The sequence below is a fragment of the Bos grunniens genome, chromosome 9, assembly GCF_055505025.1.
Source record: "Bos grunniens cultivar Pamir isolate PY7600 chromosome 9, Bosgru_T2T1.0, whole genome shotgun sequence".
Classification (NCBI taxonomy): Eukaryota; Metazoa; Chordata; class Mammalia; order Artiodactyla; family Bovidae; genus Bos; species Bos grunniens.
This window is the reverse complement of record NC_141173.1, coordinates 101,996,809-102,012,936: the sequence shown is the minus strand read 5'-3', so window position 1 is coordinate 102,012,936 and position 16,128 is coordinate 101,996,809. Positions and strand designations below refer to the sequence as shown.

At 51.7% G+C, this 16,128-nt stretch overlaps 1 protein-coding gene across 2 annotated transcripts in view; it reads left to right on the top strand.

Moving 5' to 3' along the window:
- Positions 1-2,814: 2,814 nt before the first annotated feature.
- PDE10A (phosphodiesterase 10A) overlaps positions 2,815-16,128 on the top strand; it is a 573,119-nt gene continuing 559,805 nt past the window's right edge. Inside the window, exon 1 of one of the 2 annotated variants that reach the window (XM_086318697.1) lies at positions 2,815-2,934. Coding sequence is in view for 1 of the 2 variants with exons in the window: in XM_086318695.1 (XP_086174821.1) it covers positions 4,131-4,227 (97 nt within the window). In the remaining variant the exon portion in view is untranslated. Of the gene's footprint in view, positions 2,935-3,721; positions 4,228-16,128 lie in introns of those variants that run through there. The other variant, XM_086318695.1, reaches the window with a different exon arrangement.

Below are 16,128 nucleotides of genomic sequence, written 5' to 3'. Positions count from 1 at the left end.
CCTGGTCTTGCATCTTGACCGGCTCTGACACCCATGTGACGGGCACCCGGGCAGGGCAGGGGCAGGAACTGCAGCCTAGGCAGGAGGCTGTGGAGCTGGGCTGTGCAGTGGGGGCCACGGAGCCTGTCCGAGTCTAAAGGTAGCGGGAACAGCAATTGCTGACAGCTGGAATGTGGAAGCTGAACACAAAAGAGTCAACTGTACCCCAGTATTTTGGGCCAAGGGCAACAGTGAGGATAAGACGCCCTTTTGCAGAGGTGGGAAGAACTGTGGGCAGGGCAGGTTTGGGGTGAGGGTGAAATCAGGAACCCAGTGAGTCCTGATGAGTTTCCTGCACTGTTTAGACACCCGGGTAGAGGTGCGAGTGAGACAGGCAACCCCAACATTTCGGGGAGAGCTCTGAGCTGAATATATGAATGCTGACTCTTCAGGGTTGAGATTGGACTTAAGACCAGGAGGTAGAGTAAGACCACCAAGGAGGTGGATGACAGAGTAGGTAAGGCAGCCACGGGCAGCTCCAGCATCAAGAAAATGGGGAGATGCAGATTCAACCAAGGTGACCCAGAGGGAATGACCAGAAAGGCAGGATGGAAGCCAGGGACAGTGTGTCCACAGGCGGGAAGGGGACCCAAGACTCCGTCCAACATGATGCGCAAGTCAGTTGACGCTGAGGCTTAAGAACCGACCTTTGCTCCAAGCACTCAGGGTGACCTCTGACCTGTGGCAGAGCTGATTTTGCTAAGTCCCTGAATTAGACCCCCTCAGACCATCCTGTAGGCCTGGATTCAAAAGCCAGTGAGAGGAGAGAAATCAGACAGTGTGGTCAAGGGGAGAGAAATTGGGTGGAGGGATGCAGAACATGTGTTAAGACTTACTTTTTCCCCTTGGGAGACAGACGGGACAGCATGCTTGGGGCGGGACCAACTCAACAGAGGACTTAGGAGGGGGCGCGAAGGGAAGGCGGTTACTCTAGCAGGGAGAGGGGCCCGGGTCAGGGCCTGAGCGGGGAGAAGGGAGCCCCCGGAGCCAGCAGCTTCTCCAACAGGCTGGGCCAAACCGGGCTCAGAAGGGTCAGCGGGTCAGCCTCCCTGCTGCTGGGCGTCGGCAGCAGAGACGCCCCGGACCTCTCGGCCACCCTGCTCTCTGAGTCCCATGGCAGCTTTTGCGAGCGTCCATCCAGCGCCCGCAATGAGCAGGGCGCCTGAGAACTCCATCCTGTGGGATCCCGGAGCAGAAGTGGGGTGCGGGGCGGCCCAGGCCGGGGCGCCGCGTCCCACTCCCGGCCGGCGTGGGCCTCGCCAGCCCTCGGTTCCCCGCAGCAGCGCGCAGCCGACGCGAGCCCATCGATCCCCCGCGAGCTGGGTGGGAGGGTGGGAACCCACCGCTGCGCGGTCCTCCGCAGCCCGCACCCCTGCGCCCTGGGGCTCTGGAGCCGAGAGGGCGCCGGCTTGTGCCACCCAGGGTGCGCAGAGGGAGGTGATGCCCGTGGCCTCAGCCAGTATCCCGCCCTTCCTGGCCGCTCCCCTCGCTGTGGCTACGATCTCGGTCGACCCTGACTGGTCCTGGTTGCCTGCGCGCCCCGGCTCTCCTCGGCTGAGCGTAGTTCGCTCTGCGTTTGGCTTTCCAGCACCGCAGGGGCAGTGACAAGAACCCCAGGGTGGGAGGCCAGGCTCTTGGTCCCTCCAAGGTGGCCGTTGGGGGGTCCACCCACCCGCACCTAGGAGACGGCGCGGGTTCCGCGCGGGAGGAGCGCCCCCCGCGAGGGCGGCATCCCGCGCGCCCAGTGGTCCCCGCGCGCGGGCACGCTTCCATTCACTGCGGCTCGCGGAGCCGAGCGGCCGCCCCAAGACTCAAACCGAATCTATGAATGGGGAAGAGGGAAGCGAAGCAACGTTTATTTCCACTCCCCGCTTCCCCGCCCCCTCCCCTCCTCCCTCCGGGCCGCGCGAGCCGGGCAGGGGCGGGGGCGATGCCTGGTGCGCGGCCAGGAGAGGGGGGGCGCGCTGTGAGTCTGGCCGGAGACAGCACTATTTATAAACTCCGGGGCTCCAGGACAAAGGAGACAGATCGGAGTCCCCCCTACCCCCCCGCAGCCCCAGAGCCTCCCCGGGCCCCTCCCCAGAGACTTTGATTTCATCCCCCAAGCCCCGGGCGGGCTGGCAGGTGCGGGGGTGGGAGCCGTCTCCGCCGGAGCCGCTTTGCCAAAGGTCCGGCTGCTGACGTCGGAGCGCCAGCTCCTGTCAATGAACGGCAGCGGCAGCCTGGGGACTGGCTGGCAACGAGGCTACAGACGTCATCGCCTCCTGTTGGACGCGGGGGGGGTGTCCGAGCCGCAGCTCCGGCTTAAAGGAAAACTCTCCAAGTTCCAGGCAGCCGGGGAGCGCCGTTCCCGACAAGTACATGCTCCCACAGCCCGGTGCGCGCGGGCACACGGGCGGGCACACTCGCGCACTCGCACACACGCACACTCAGACACGCACGCACCCTCGCACCCGTGTTCCCTGTAGGTGTGCGGTCCAAAGTTGCGGCCGCAAGGAGGGTGAGTTGAGATGGACCGGTCTTCCTTGGCGCCTGGAGCGCGCTCGACGAGGCTTTCCTGGAGACCCCCAGAAGGACAAGAGGGCAAGAGGAAAGACCCCCTCCGCTTAGAGTTGTCTCCCCGCTTTTCCGAGATGACCAGCGCGAAATGTGGACTGCCCCAAGCCTTTGGGACGTGCCTGCGGAGCGGAGCCGGAGCGAGTGTTCTTGGAGAGGTCGTGAACTCGGGCCACCCGGGCTCACGGTCAACTTGTTCTGCGCAGTTCTCAATGGAGCCCCGGACCCACCGGCTCCTGGCTCGCCTGCTTCCCACCCCCTCTTTTTTGCTGCTCCTCTCTCTTTTAAATGTGTGAAGTTGAAGTGGAAAGCAGATAGGTGCTTCGTATACTTTGGCGGGTAAGTGGACTCTTGCGTTTACCTATTACTTAACCCTTGGGAGTCTGGAAAAACTACAATCTAACCTTTTCCCTACGTCAAAAAGTTATCATCATTTCCCTCATCCCTTTGGGCAATAAGGAAGTGCGTGCGTGTGTGTGTGTGTGTGTGTGTGTGTGTGTGTGTGTTGTCTGGGGACATGACTTTCTTGAGGAAGGGATGTTGAGGGGAAGTGATTAAAAAAAAGAGACCCAAGTGGGTAAAACCAGGAGCCTGGAGGGGTGGCAGAGGAGGTGAGGGGGTCCGCAGCCAACTCCAGTGCCTCCAGCCTCGCCCGGCCAGCGCTCCCAGCTCCAAGTTCCGGGGAAGGCTGCCCTCCAGCTGCAAAGGGCCGCGCTGCGAGCCTGGACCCCAGAGGGCCTCGGGAGTCGGCCCCCCACCCTCCTGACTCCTGGGTTCTGGAGGGGGACAAGACCCCCTCCCCTCTCTGCCTCTGGGCTCTGCCGCAGCTCTCCCAGGCCCACCCGCCACCTCCCCACCTCCCCCAGCCCCTTTTGCAAAAGCCCAGATGATGTCACGGCCGAGGAGGGGGGTCTGCGCCCCTAGCACCCGAAGGCATCACTTTTTTGGCATCCTGCAGCCTCTTCCTTCCTTCCTTCCACCCAGTTCTCCTTGCAGTCCTCTGCAAATACTTCCTTCCCTACGCCACAGACACCCCCACCCCACTGCCCCTCCCCAGGACCTCAGTCCTTCCCAGGCAGGGCCAGGAGTCCTGGTACCATGCACCCACCCACCCACCCCCTCCTACATCAGAAAGAAACCGGCTGAGGGGCCAGGAGCCTCCTCTCCCTGATTTTGTTGGGTCTCTTTTTCCTCTGGGCTTACCCTTCCAGGGGAAGGAAAGAGAGGAAGGAGAGAGGGAGAGGGGAAGAGAGAGAGAGGCAGGGAGAGAGAGACGGAGAGAGAGAGCACACAGCCCCCTAGACGTAGGTCTGCAGGAACCGCACGTAGGATCTCAGTGCCTGTCCGCCGGGTCCCTGCCTCCGGCTGCCTTCCTGATCCTCCGAACAGCCTTCCCTCCTCCGGCAGCCGTCCCCCCAGCCCTCTCCCCGGCTCCCTCCCCCCCAGCTAACCCCACCTTCACTGTCCTCTCCGAGGTTGGGGGGGCGAGGCTGGGGGTGGAGAAAGAGCACCCCAGAGCCCCAGCCCCGGCAGAGATGTCGAAGAAGCGCAAAGCCCTGGAGGGTGGAGGCGAGCCCCAGCTCCCGGAGGAGGAACCCACGGCCTGGTTTGAGGGCGGCCGCGAGGAGCAAGGTAGGGGGAGGGGGTGAGGCATGGGAAGGAGCCGGCCGGGGAGGTTTGGGAGTTGAGAACCTCTGCAGGAATGTTCCAGCCTTCCTCCACAGCAGCTGCCTTGTCGGGGCAACTTGAGTCCACTTTCCCCCCCACCCCACAGATGGGGTTTTGCATGTGTCTCTGGGAAATTGGGGGTGGGCTAGGATGGAGCTGATGAGGCCCACACTGAGGACCCACCTTTGCCTGAACTTGGAAACTCTGTGGGGAGGGTGGGGGGTGGAGAGGGGGCAGGAGGAGTTTGGGCCCAAGGTTGCTGGCCATTCCCCCCTCCCAGTCCCCCAGCTGCCTGGCCATCACGGCCCTGGGGGTGACAAGCTGCCCCATGGATGTGTGGCCTGCGCTGGCATCCGTGTGCAGGACACCTGCGTCTGCAGGGCGGGGTGCTGGGGTGTCTGGGGCCGCCGAGGGCCCTGGGGAGGGCTGCTGCTTTCTCCCAGGCTGCTTGGTCGGAGGATGCTCAGGGCTGCGTCATGTTGAATCCTGAGCCCCTGCTTAGCCAGACCTCCATGTGCAAGCTCCCCAAGTTGGAGGGGAGGTCTGAGGCCCATCCAGTGCTGGGCTGTGATCTCAAGGGGAGATGCTGGAGGTGCCAGCAGCCGGGGTCTCCTTGGCCTGGAATTAGACCCATGAAAAAGTGAAGGTGGGGAATTTCCTAGGGAAGCCAAAGTAGTACTTGGATATCCGACTGCCACATGAAAGGAACCCAAACAGACACCTTTTATTTCACTGAAAGCAGTCTGAGTCTGGTTAAAGGTAGGCCCAGATGAGCCAGGCAAGCTCTTTTCTGGGCTGTAGGCTAAAATACAAAGGAAATAGGAGCCAGACGCAGGTGTTTGGCTGTCTGTGGAGCTGTGGACGAGGAGCTGAGAGGGCGTGTGGGCAGTGCGAGAGGGCTCCTGGTTGGTGCTGCTCGGGGCAGGGCCGGGCACCCGGGGACTGGGCGTGTGTCTTAAGATGGAGCCCATGGCTCTTCTTCTTTGACGTCATGAGAGACACAAAGTCACCCAAGTCCTGGCTGCTCACAGAGCCTGGATGTGTGTGTCCACTCGGCACCGTGCGTGGTTTGTGTGCGTTCTAAAGCCAAGGTTTAGACCCAGCTCTCCCTGAGCAGTGGGATTTAAGGGAAGCAGATGTGAGCAAAGCTGGCCACTCACCCCAGAAGAGGTTGTAGCTCAGTGTCTGCCTGTGTTTTGACTTTCTTGGCTCAGTTTCCATCTGAGAGCAGAAGTCAGTACCTTTCTTCCATTCATGCTGCTGCAAACATGGCATTTGGTAAGACATTCAGCTATTGCAATGACTGGTCGGTATTTTTCCATCTTTGGGGAGAATGACTCTGTATCACCACGGGTGTCTGACAGACTCATCAGTCCCATACTCAGCATTTAGTTTTGGGCTGAGGTTGCTCTCAAAGGTGCACACCATGTTCCCTTGCTTAAGCAACTGGTGAAGCCTATGGAAACTGTTGTGATCATCCTGGTAAATAACAACCTGTTTACACTTTTATGCCATTTTTTAAGAATTAGTGAATGCCTGGCTGCTAGTTATGAAAAGCAATAAGAATACTATTTTAACAAACATTTATTGTCCTCTTGGTGGAATTGTGTGGTATTAGAATTTAAAAGCTACATGCTGGAGGTCTTGCACCAACAGTAAGAAAAATCCCACATGCCCGAGTGTGGTAGGACCCGGCGAGTACATTCTGCAAGCCACAATGGGCAGTAGTAAGTACCTGTATCTGTGGTATTCAGAGGTTATCATAATTTTGAAGTGACTTGCTATATAGATTGGCTTTGTTCAAACTTGGAAATATCTCATGTTTTTACTGTATCCTTTGCATTGGCATATACAATTGGTACTGGATAATTGCCTATGAATACGTAACTGTAGAAACCATGACATGTGTGAATACTCAGCTATCATAGGAGGATGAATGCATTTACTCGGGAAGTGGTACCCATGTTGCTCACCGAATGTGGTGGCGACCATCTCTACCTTTATGGCAGGCAGTAGGGCTGTGGGTACTTGGACCATAGGAGACGGGAGGCCAGGTGGAAACCGGGGTTCGAGTGACAGGTGGCTTGGCACTTGCACTGAATGTGGTTAGGGTTAGAGGATCTGGGTCTTACCACCTCTCCAACTCAAGGTTGTTGTTTTCCCTCTGAGTCTTCCAGCCAAGCTTGACAACCCGCACACCAAACAGCAGAGGAAGGTGCTTGCCTCCGTTCTGCTGACCTGGAATACCAGGAGGGGTGTCTTCTGAGCTCCGACAACTTGGAAGGCTGATGCGCTTGTTCATTTCAACCATTGAAAGTACTTTATGGCATGGATTAGATTAAGGCAATTGGAAATTAAGTTTCAGAGGGAGCCATTGATTTCAAGACCGTCTGTCAGCAGGTTGGCTCGGTTTAAAGTTTTAAACAGCTGATAAGCAGGCAGGCTGCCTGGAGAGAGTGGAGGGGGAACTTTGAACAGAAGGACAGAAGACCGTTGCTCCTTTCCAAGTCCTGCCATCCTGTGCCCCAGTCAGGAGGGTGGGCCTCCACTCAGGCCCCAGGCAGGAGTTTCCTGTGATGGCCCCTATCTTGTTCCTAGTTTCTCTTCTAGAGATTCCTTATGGGATGAATGAAGATGGTGAATGGGTCGTTGTGAACACACATGGATAGTTCCCTTTTTCTCTCTGACGTATTTGTTCATCTGGAGCAAGTAGCAAGTGAAGTGCCCCATGCTAGTTGGGCTGAGCATTTCTTTGGATGTCCGTTGAAGTCATCTGGGGGGTGTGTGTGTGTGTGTGTGTGCATGTAAAATCGTGACATTGGTCAGAATATGGTTCTCTTGTGGCCCCAACTTCTCTGACCAAAATGTTCAGACTCTATTGATGGGAGGTGTTTGCATAAAATGTTAAACATGTAAAGGTTTTACCTTTACAACTTAGAGGAACTTGGTGTGCAGATCTACACTGCCAGCCACGATTTCTGTTTTGTTTCTACTGTCCTTTGTGGCTTTGAACGTAGACATGAGCGTGTGTTAGAGTTTCATCTGGCCGTGAAGATGATGGGGGCTATATGTCAAACACCATATGGGATGAGGCTATGGTGGAAACACTGAATGATTATGTTTATTGATCTTATCCCTTAAGAAGATACTTCTCTTTTTTTCATTCTCTTCAGATGGTCCCTTTTCAAGGAATTCTTATTTACACAGAAACTCTGATTGAATCACACGATATTATATTAGTTGGGCTTCCCAGGTGGCTCAGTGGTAAAGAAACTGCCTGCCATTCCAGGAACCACAGGAGATGTGGGTTCGATCCCTGGGTTGAGAAGATCTCCTGGAGGAGGAAATGACAACCCTCTCCAGTCTCCTTGCCTGGAGAATCCCATGGACAGAGGAGCCTGGTGGGCTACAGTTCATGGGGTCTCGAAGAGTCGGACACAACTGAGAGACTGAGTGTGCACAAAGCCAGTTAAAGCTGAACATCTAGGTTCTTAACTGACTACATCTACATGACCCCCCAAAGTCAGTTGAAGTGATTTTTTTCCTAACAGATTAATGGATTAATGTGTTTTTTTTTAAGAACAATTGATTAGATTTTTATTATTTTGAAAGATCTCTTAAAGAGTGGTTTACAGTCATTAATGTTAAAGAGTGGGCAAGACCCTTGGAAGAAACTGATGCTAAAGAAGATCTCACAAGCACACATTCTGCAGAAGCAGAGTTGTTGTACAGGTGCTTGGTTTTTTGATTCTCTCCTCAGTTTCTCTGGCTCCCATCAGAAAGGCCAGGTTGCCCTGCAATGTGCCAAAGATGGTGGCAGGAGGAGGGGAGCTCGGGGGGCAAGAAGGACAGGGATACAGAGGGTGGTGTCCAGGTGGAACCTTCACACGTGGGCCAGAAAGGGAGTCCCATGTGTCTGAGGAGACTCGCCCATCCCTTGTTCCTGTGTCTGTAGCCTCAGAAGGTTGAACCAGATGACCTGGGGGGTCCAATTTCCAAGACTTTGAATAGGATTGCGTGAAGAAGCAAGTGGGTTAAACCATAACTGGCCTCCAAGCTTAAAGGCTAGCTCACAAAGGAAGTAGATGAACAGCAGTTCTTACTGACCCGAAAGGCTGGGAAAGGGAAGTCATTTAAAATCTGCAGTTTGGGCAGGCTGGTGGCTGGCGCAATGCTTTCTTTCCATTCATTCAGAGCCACCAGGCACTCTGGTGGGGTGTGAGCAGAGGGCACCTTCTCGTCTGCGATTTTGCAGCAGGTCTTCACGGCGTAAGCAGTTCCGTCGATGCTCTGGTTTGCCAGCCCCCTCCCATGCCCCACAGACACCCCCTCTCCCCTTCCCACCAGTGCAGACACATGACTGCAGATAAACAGAGGCGAGAGCCACATGGAGATGCTTCCACGACGGGCCTTAACCCTGCGAGTGGGACCTCTGCTTCTCAGGCAACCCGGAGTTACCTTCACCTTGTTAGCGGGAGGAGAGCTGCGCAACCGTGATGTGAGATGGTTGTTCAGAGCTCTTCAACTTTCTCATTTCTTCTTGATGAACACGGCATAGCAATCACAGCTGTCATTCTCACTATATTATATATATATATACACACAGACACACACATACACATATGTATACAGACATACACATGATAAGAACAGTAAGTACCACAAGAGGACATACAAAAAAGGTGCAAAATATGTCTATCCTCCCCTAACCCCATTCGCATTTCCCAAAGGCCGCCAATGTGACAAGGTTGTTATGTCACCGACCAGTATTCTGGGCGTATACAGCCGTCCTTTAATATCCTCAAGGTATCGGTTCCAGGATTCACCGCAGGTACCGAAACCCAGGAACACTCAAGTCCCATAGTCAGCCCTCCCCATCCTTGGTTCAGCAGGTGCAAATCCACCAACTGTGGGTCATGTGATCCCGTTTGTATTTCCTGCAAAGAAATCTGTGTAGAAGTGAACTCGTGCCGTTGCTCAGGGGTCAACTGTACCGGATGCCTACTTGATACCCCTTCCTGAGACAAACGCAGGCATTCGGTGTCGACTCTTCTCCAGCCTTTCTTTGTTCACTTGCCTTCGAGTTGGAAATTTGCCGCCGTATATGGATCTACTTGGTTTTCATCGTCTGTAGAGTGTTCCACAGCACAGTGTAACGGGCATTTCCGCAGTCATGCTCAGCGTCTGATTCTTTGTGACCTCATGGACTGTAGCCCACCAGGTTCCTCTGTCCGTGGGATTTTCCAGGCAAGAATACTCTAGTGGGTTGCCATTCCTTTCTCCAGGGGATCTTCCACCGTGGGATCAAACCTGAGGAACCCAAAGCAGGGTCCCCTACATTGTAGGTAAGTGAAAGTGAAAGTGTTAGTCCCTCAGGCGTGTCCGACTCTTGGCAACCCCATGGACTGTAGTCCATCAGGCTCCTCTGTCCATGGAATTTTCCAGGCAAGAACACTGGAGTGGGTTGCTATTTCCTACTCCAGGGGATCTTCCCCACCAAGCGACCTAACCTGAATCTCTTGTGTCTCCTGCATTGGCAGGTGGATTCTTTATCACTGAGCTATTGATTGAATTCTTGTGGGATTACTAGTCTTTTGTTTTTATAAAGAATGCTATAACAGACAACTACATTGTATTTTTTGAGCACAAGTGTGAATGAATCTTGGGGTCTCCCAGGTAAAGAATGTCAATGGCAAAGAATCTGCCTGTCAATGCAGGAGACTCAAGATATGCAGGTTAGGTCACTTGGTGGGGAAGATCCCCTGGAGTTGGAAATGGCAACCCACTCCAGTATTCTTGCCTGGAAAATTCCATGGACAGAGGAGCCTGGTAGCTATAGTCCATGGGGTCACAAAGAGTCGGACATGACTAAGCATGCATGCACACACACACACACACACACACACACACACACATGAATGTGTCTGTTGGTAAATTTTCAGATACAGAAGTGGGATCAGAGAGGTGACAGCCACCAAAACTCCACCAAAGGCCTGTTTGCCCACAGCTGCCCCAGTTCTCTTGTGCAGCTTGACCTACTCTCACTGTGGACATTCTACTTCAGGGACGCGAAATTGGAGTGATTAGCAAATGTAAGCATGCTCCTCGAATCGATCAGTGGGATAGAATATTTGAGGTCCAAGCAGTACTAGATGTGGGGTGATTGTAACTGTGATGAATTTTAGGATTTATGGGCCAGTGTTTCTTTTCCAGCTTCCTGCTTAGAGCAAATGTGGATATGGTATCCTGTTCTGTCCATGTCAGCTACTGTAAAAGGCACAGGTGTTTGATTTTGCTGTAAATTCATGTAAGAACAGAGAAAGAGTTGTGTCATTTAAAGTGTATATTATTATAAAATAGGATATGAATACACTTTCTGGGGTGATCCATGAAAAATCTGATTGGTGTAAGTTTTGCTCTTGAATTCTCACATAGCTGCAATGATGTGTCTGGGTTTCGTTACTTTTATGCATTTTGTATACTTTGAGATTCTTAAATATTGACAGAATATAAACTCACGAAGGGCAGGGGCAATGTCTTAGCTGGTGTGTTTACAGAAGGCTTCGTCTAGAACTGATAATTCCTGACTTGTTCAGTGTTTTATTCCTGCCCTTGATACAGTACATGTTACACAGAAGGCACTCAGTTTCTTAAGTGAAATGACCAGTGTTTCTGTAACTCAGGCAACTTAAAGTATTGAGTATTCTATTTAATAGTGACCATGATAATTCTACTTGTAAATGGCTAGAGATAGGGAGGAATATTTATACTGAGCTGTAAAATCTTTCATTTGTGAAAGAACATTGGCTTTGAGATTAAGCACGCACAGACGATTAAAACAGCATTGCATATTTATAAAAATAGTTGTCCTTACGACTACGTGAATTTTAAGACATTAATGCCTTGGACTAATGAGAGGAAAGTAGGAACAGCTTCTCTTCTCCCACTTTCTATTTTGAAAAGTGTTTCATCGACAGAAAAGCTACAGGATTCGTGCAACGCCCGAGAGGTCCTCTGCTCTTCCCCTGTGTCAGCAGTGTGACAATGTGATGCAGCCTTGGACTCCATTTCTGATGTCTCCCTGCAGACAGCTTTCAGATACCACCACCCAGCTTCCCATCTGCTCCACACCTAGGCCAGCTGATCCGACACCCCACGTGGGCCTTCCCTTGGTGCTGGTGGGAACTCAGTCCACAAGAACCCCAAACCCTGCACAAGAAATCCCAGCACTGCCTGGAACCGCAGTGAAACCCACACGTGCTGGCTCCCAAGCCACTTTCAGACACATTTTCAGGAGTCTGGCCCGCTCCCCTAGCAAAGGCTCATTATGGCAGAGCAGACTTTTCCACACTCTCTTGATGCTTGGGTGGGATCACCGGTCTGGACATCCAAACCAAATTTTGGATGAGGGGGTTCGTCACACTCCCAAGGGGCTAGGACAAACTTTGGCTACGCTGTCGTGTCCTCTTTCCCCTCCACCTCGTCTTTCTCATCCGAGGATTATTATTTTTGGCTGAATCACTTGAGAGTTATTTGCAGACGTTGTGATGATTTAGAGACTTCAGATTTATTTTCTAAGAGCAAGGCATTCTCCTAAATGACCACAATCCAGCAACCACATTGAGGACGCCTAGGCATTGACATAATATTATCTAGTGGGAGCACATGTTCGAATTCCCCCAATAACAGTCTGTGTTCTTCCCTCTCGATCTAGGGTTCTATCAAGAATCACGTGTGGCGTTTAGTTGTCTCGTTGTCTTTCATCTAGAGGCGCTCCATGACCTTGACAGTTTTGAAGAGTCCAGGTCAGCTATCTGACATCCCCTGATGATCAGTCAGGTTAACCGTCTTGGACAACGAGCCTCTGCACAGGCGATATTGGTGTCTCATCAGAGGACACACGATCCTGCCAACTGGCCCTGCCACGAGGGAGGTTGAGCTGGATCACTTGGTTATGGTTGTGCCTGCCGGGCTTCTTTCTGTATTGTAAAGAGAAGCAGAAACATATTCTGATAATTCACTACTTGTGCCATGGCAAAAATCTCTGCCTAAAAGTATAAAATTTGAACACTCAGATCTGCGTGCATGCATGCTCAGTCACTCAGTCCTGTCCGACTCTTTGCGACCCCATGGACTGTAGCCCACCAGGCTCCCCTGTCCATGGGATTCTCCAGGCAAGAATACTGGAGTGGGTTGCCATGCCCTCCTCCAGGGGGTCTTCCCAACCCAGGGGTCAAACCCGCATCTCAGATCTGCAGTACAAGTCAATTCCTAACTACACAAATTTGGATTTTGCTTTCATACCAATATTTTTCTATTTAATTGAACTGTAACACTTTCAGAAAGCTCACGTTCTTAGGCGAACAGCTCGATTAATGTTAACATATATACAGTACCCAGGCCTGAGGACACAGGACATTTCCTGCATTCTAGAAAGCTCCTTTTGCTCTGACCCAATAAAATCCCTATTCACCATTCTGAACTCTATTGCCGCGAACTCAGTTTTCACCGCTTTGCGACTCATACACGTGGAATCAAATAGCCCCACAGCCTTGTGTCTGGATTCTTTTCTTGACATTGTGTCTGGAGGACTCACTGTGCTGTCACAGTCGTTTGTTCCTGCCGAGTGCTAAGCAGTGTTGCTAATATTCTACAGTGTACTTGCCCTTTGTACTCCTGGTGGACATGTGGGTTATTTTATTATTGGGGTCTTTACAAATAAAACTGACAGGAAACAGCTCCTGTACTTCCCTTTTGGTGGACATAAAACTCATTTATTTTGAATATATACCCCACACATCCATTTTTGTAGTCATTTGTAGAATGTTCTTTATCAGGCATTGGAGCCCATCAATGAAGGTGTATGGCTTTCTCTAAATCCTTTGGCCACCTGATGTGAAGAACTGACTCATTGGAAAAGACCCTGATGCTGGGAAAGACTGGGGGCAGGAGGAGAAGGGGACGACAGAGGATGAGATGGCTGAACGGCACCATTGACTCCATGGACATGGGTTTGAGCAAACTCCGGGAATTGGTGATGGACAGGGAGGCCTGGCGTGCTGTGGTTCATGGGGTTGCAAAGAGTTGGACACGACTGAGTGACTGAACTGAACTGAACTGAACTATGTCTGAATATTATAAATGTTATATCCATGAAAGAAATCCCTAATGTATTCCACACACTTTAACATGGCAATATTTGCAATCCAGATATAGGATCTTGATAAATGAACTAGATCTTATTCTTCTTAGTAAAAGTCTACACAGAATTTTGATTCACAGAAATAGTTATTCCTCCCTACCATGGATGTTAAATTTGATTCTTATTCATTTAAACAGTATATTGTGCTTGCATCTCTGACTCTGAAGGAGGCGGTGTTGAGAAGGAAGATGAAATATCCCCTGGGTATAGAGTCTTGAGTGAAGTTGCTCACAAGGGAGATCCTATTACTTCTGTTTGGGGAAGGATTGCCCGACAGGAATCTCTGCCTAGGAAGGTCCATACCTTCACTTTAAGAAGGGAAGGATAACCAGGAGGGCCTTGTTTTTTTTCCCCAGACTAACCTTGAGCTGTCATGATTTTGATTTCTGACTCTGCAATTTTCTACATCAAGACCATCATTTGCTTGCCTTGTCTGGGGCTTGCCTGGGCTAACTGTGAAATAGAAGGGGAAAGGGACAAATGTGACTTTATGCCACTCCCTGCCCTGCAATAATAAAGCCATGTTTAAATAACAGGTGCTGTAGCTGGCGGACAGTTTTCAATCATCTTAACATTGAGCTATAGGACATCTCTCAGGAAGGGAATGATCTTGGTTTGGAAAAATACTGGGATGCACAGCAACAGAAAGAGGTGAGACCCTAGCACCTTGGGGGCAAGAGTTTTGGTTGCTCCAGCAACAGGGAAAGTCCCTGAGTGTAAAGAAAAGAGAATATGAGAGGGAGCAGAAAGCAGGGTGAAGGCCCCAACTCAGAGCAGGGGCCCTGCTGCGGGGCAGGTGGTGCGGATGCAGAGCCGGGGGCCCGCTGAGGGCTGGCGCTTGGTGGACTCGGAGCCCGGGGGTCGCCGAGGGCTGGCGCTTCAACTCAGAGCAGGAGCTCTGCTGCTGGGCAGGGGGCGCAGACGCAGAGCCCAGGGGTCATCGAGGGCTGTCCCTTGGTGGACTCAGAGCCCGGGGGTCGCCGAGGGCTGTCGCTTGGTGGCTGCTGGAAGCTGGACTGCTCTGCGTGTCCTCAATTCTTCGGTAAGTCTACCGATTTCTTCAACATCTCACTCGTAAATGGGAGCCAGTGAAGCGCCTGAGTCTCCCGTCTGGGCTGACGCGGAGCAGACCTGAGGTGTGGAAGTCGCTGCCAGACCCAGGTGAGCCATGAGGTCTTACGTCCGAGACTGTTTTTAGGGCTGCTGAGTATCTCTAGGTTGTTGTTGTTGTTCAGTCGCTAAGTCGTGTCTGACTCTGCAATCCGATGGACTGCAGCACGCCAGGCTTCCCTGTCCTTCACTGTGCCTGGAGTTTGCTCAAATTCATGTCCATTGTTCCAATGATGCCATCCAACCATCTCACCCTCTGTTGCCCTCTTCTCCTGCCTTCAATCTTTCCCAGCATCGGAGTCTTTTCCAATGAGTCAGTTCTTTGCGTCAGATGGCCAAAGTGTTGGAGTTTCAGCTTCAGCATCAGTCCTTCCAATGAATATTCAGGGTTGATTGCTATTAGGATTGACTGGTTTGATCTCCTTGCTGCCCGAGGGATTCCCAAGAGTCTTGTCCAGTACCACAATTCAAAAGCATCAATTCTTCAGTGCTCAGCCTTGCTTATCGTCCAACTCTCACATCTGTACAAGACTACTGGAAAAATCATAGTTTTGACTATACAAACCTTTGTCAATGAAGTGATGTCTCTGCTTTTTAACATGCTGTCCAGGTTTGTCATAGCTTTCCTTCCAAGGAGCAAGCATCTTTTAATTTCGAGACTGCAGTGCTATTCAGGGTAAATCTTTCAACTCCAAACCCTGACTGTAAGCTGTCTTTGGCCACATCACATGTTCGCCCAACTTGAAGTTCATTGGAGCACTTTGGTTGTAGTCACAGCTGAGTCTCCTGTTCTGAGTATGGTGTCACCTCTGGCTTGACGTTTGGTAAAAGATTGCATGGCATTCTTGCAGCCCTGAGTTCACTCAGACACAGTGGATTTCAGTGACCCAGTTTGAAACGATAGGGATTGGGTCCAAACCAGCTGCCTATCTTAAATGATGAAGGTGATAATTATTATGTATAAATAGCAATAACTTACAGAGCAGGAAGAATTTCCTTTAACTTCATTAGGAATGTCCACAGCATATCAGTCAGTTCAGTCACTCAGCTGCGTCCGACTCTTTGCGACCCCATGGACTGCAGCACACCAGGCCTCCCTGTCCATCACCAGCTCCTGGAGTTACCCAAACTCATGTCCATTGAGTCGGTGATGCCATCCAACCATCTCATCCTCTGTCGTCCCCTTCTCCTCCTGCCCTCAATCTTTCCCAGCGTCAGGGTCTTTTCTAATAAGTCAGCTCTTCGCATCAGGTGGCCTAAGTATTGGAGTTTCATCTTCAACATCAGTCCTTCCAATGAACACCCAGGACTGATCTCCTTTAGGATGGACTGGTTGGGTCTCCTTGCAGTCCAAGGGACTCTCAAGAGTCTTCTCCAACACTACAGTTCAAAAGCATCCATTCCTCAATGCTCAGCTTTCTTTATAGTCCAACTCTCACGTCCATACATGACTACTGGAGAAACCATAGCCTTGACTAGACGGACCTTTGTTGGCAAAGTAATAGGGAAAAGTAATTTGTCATAACATATAAGAAAAATTAACTACCAATGGA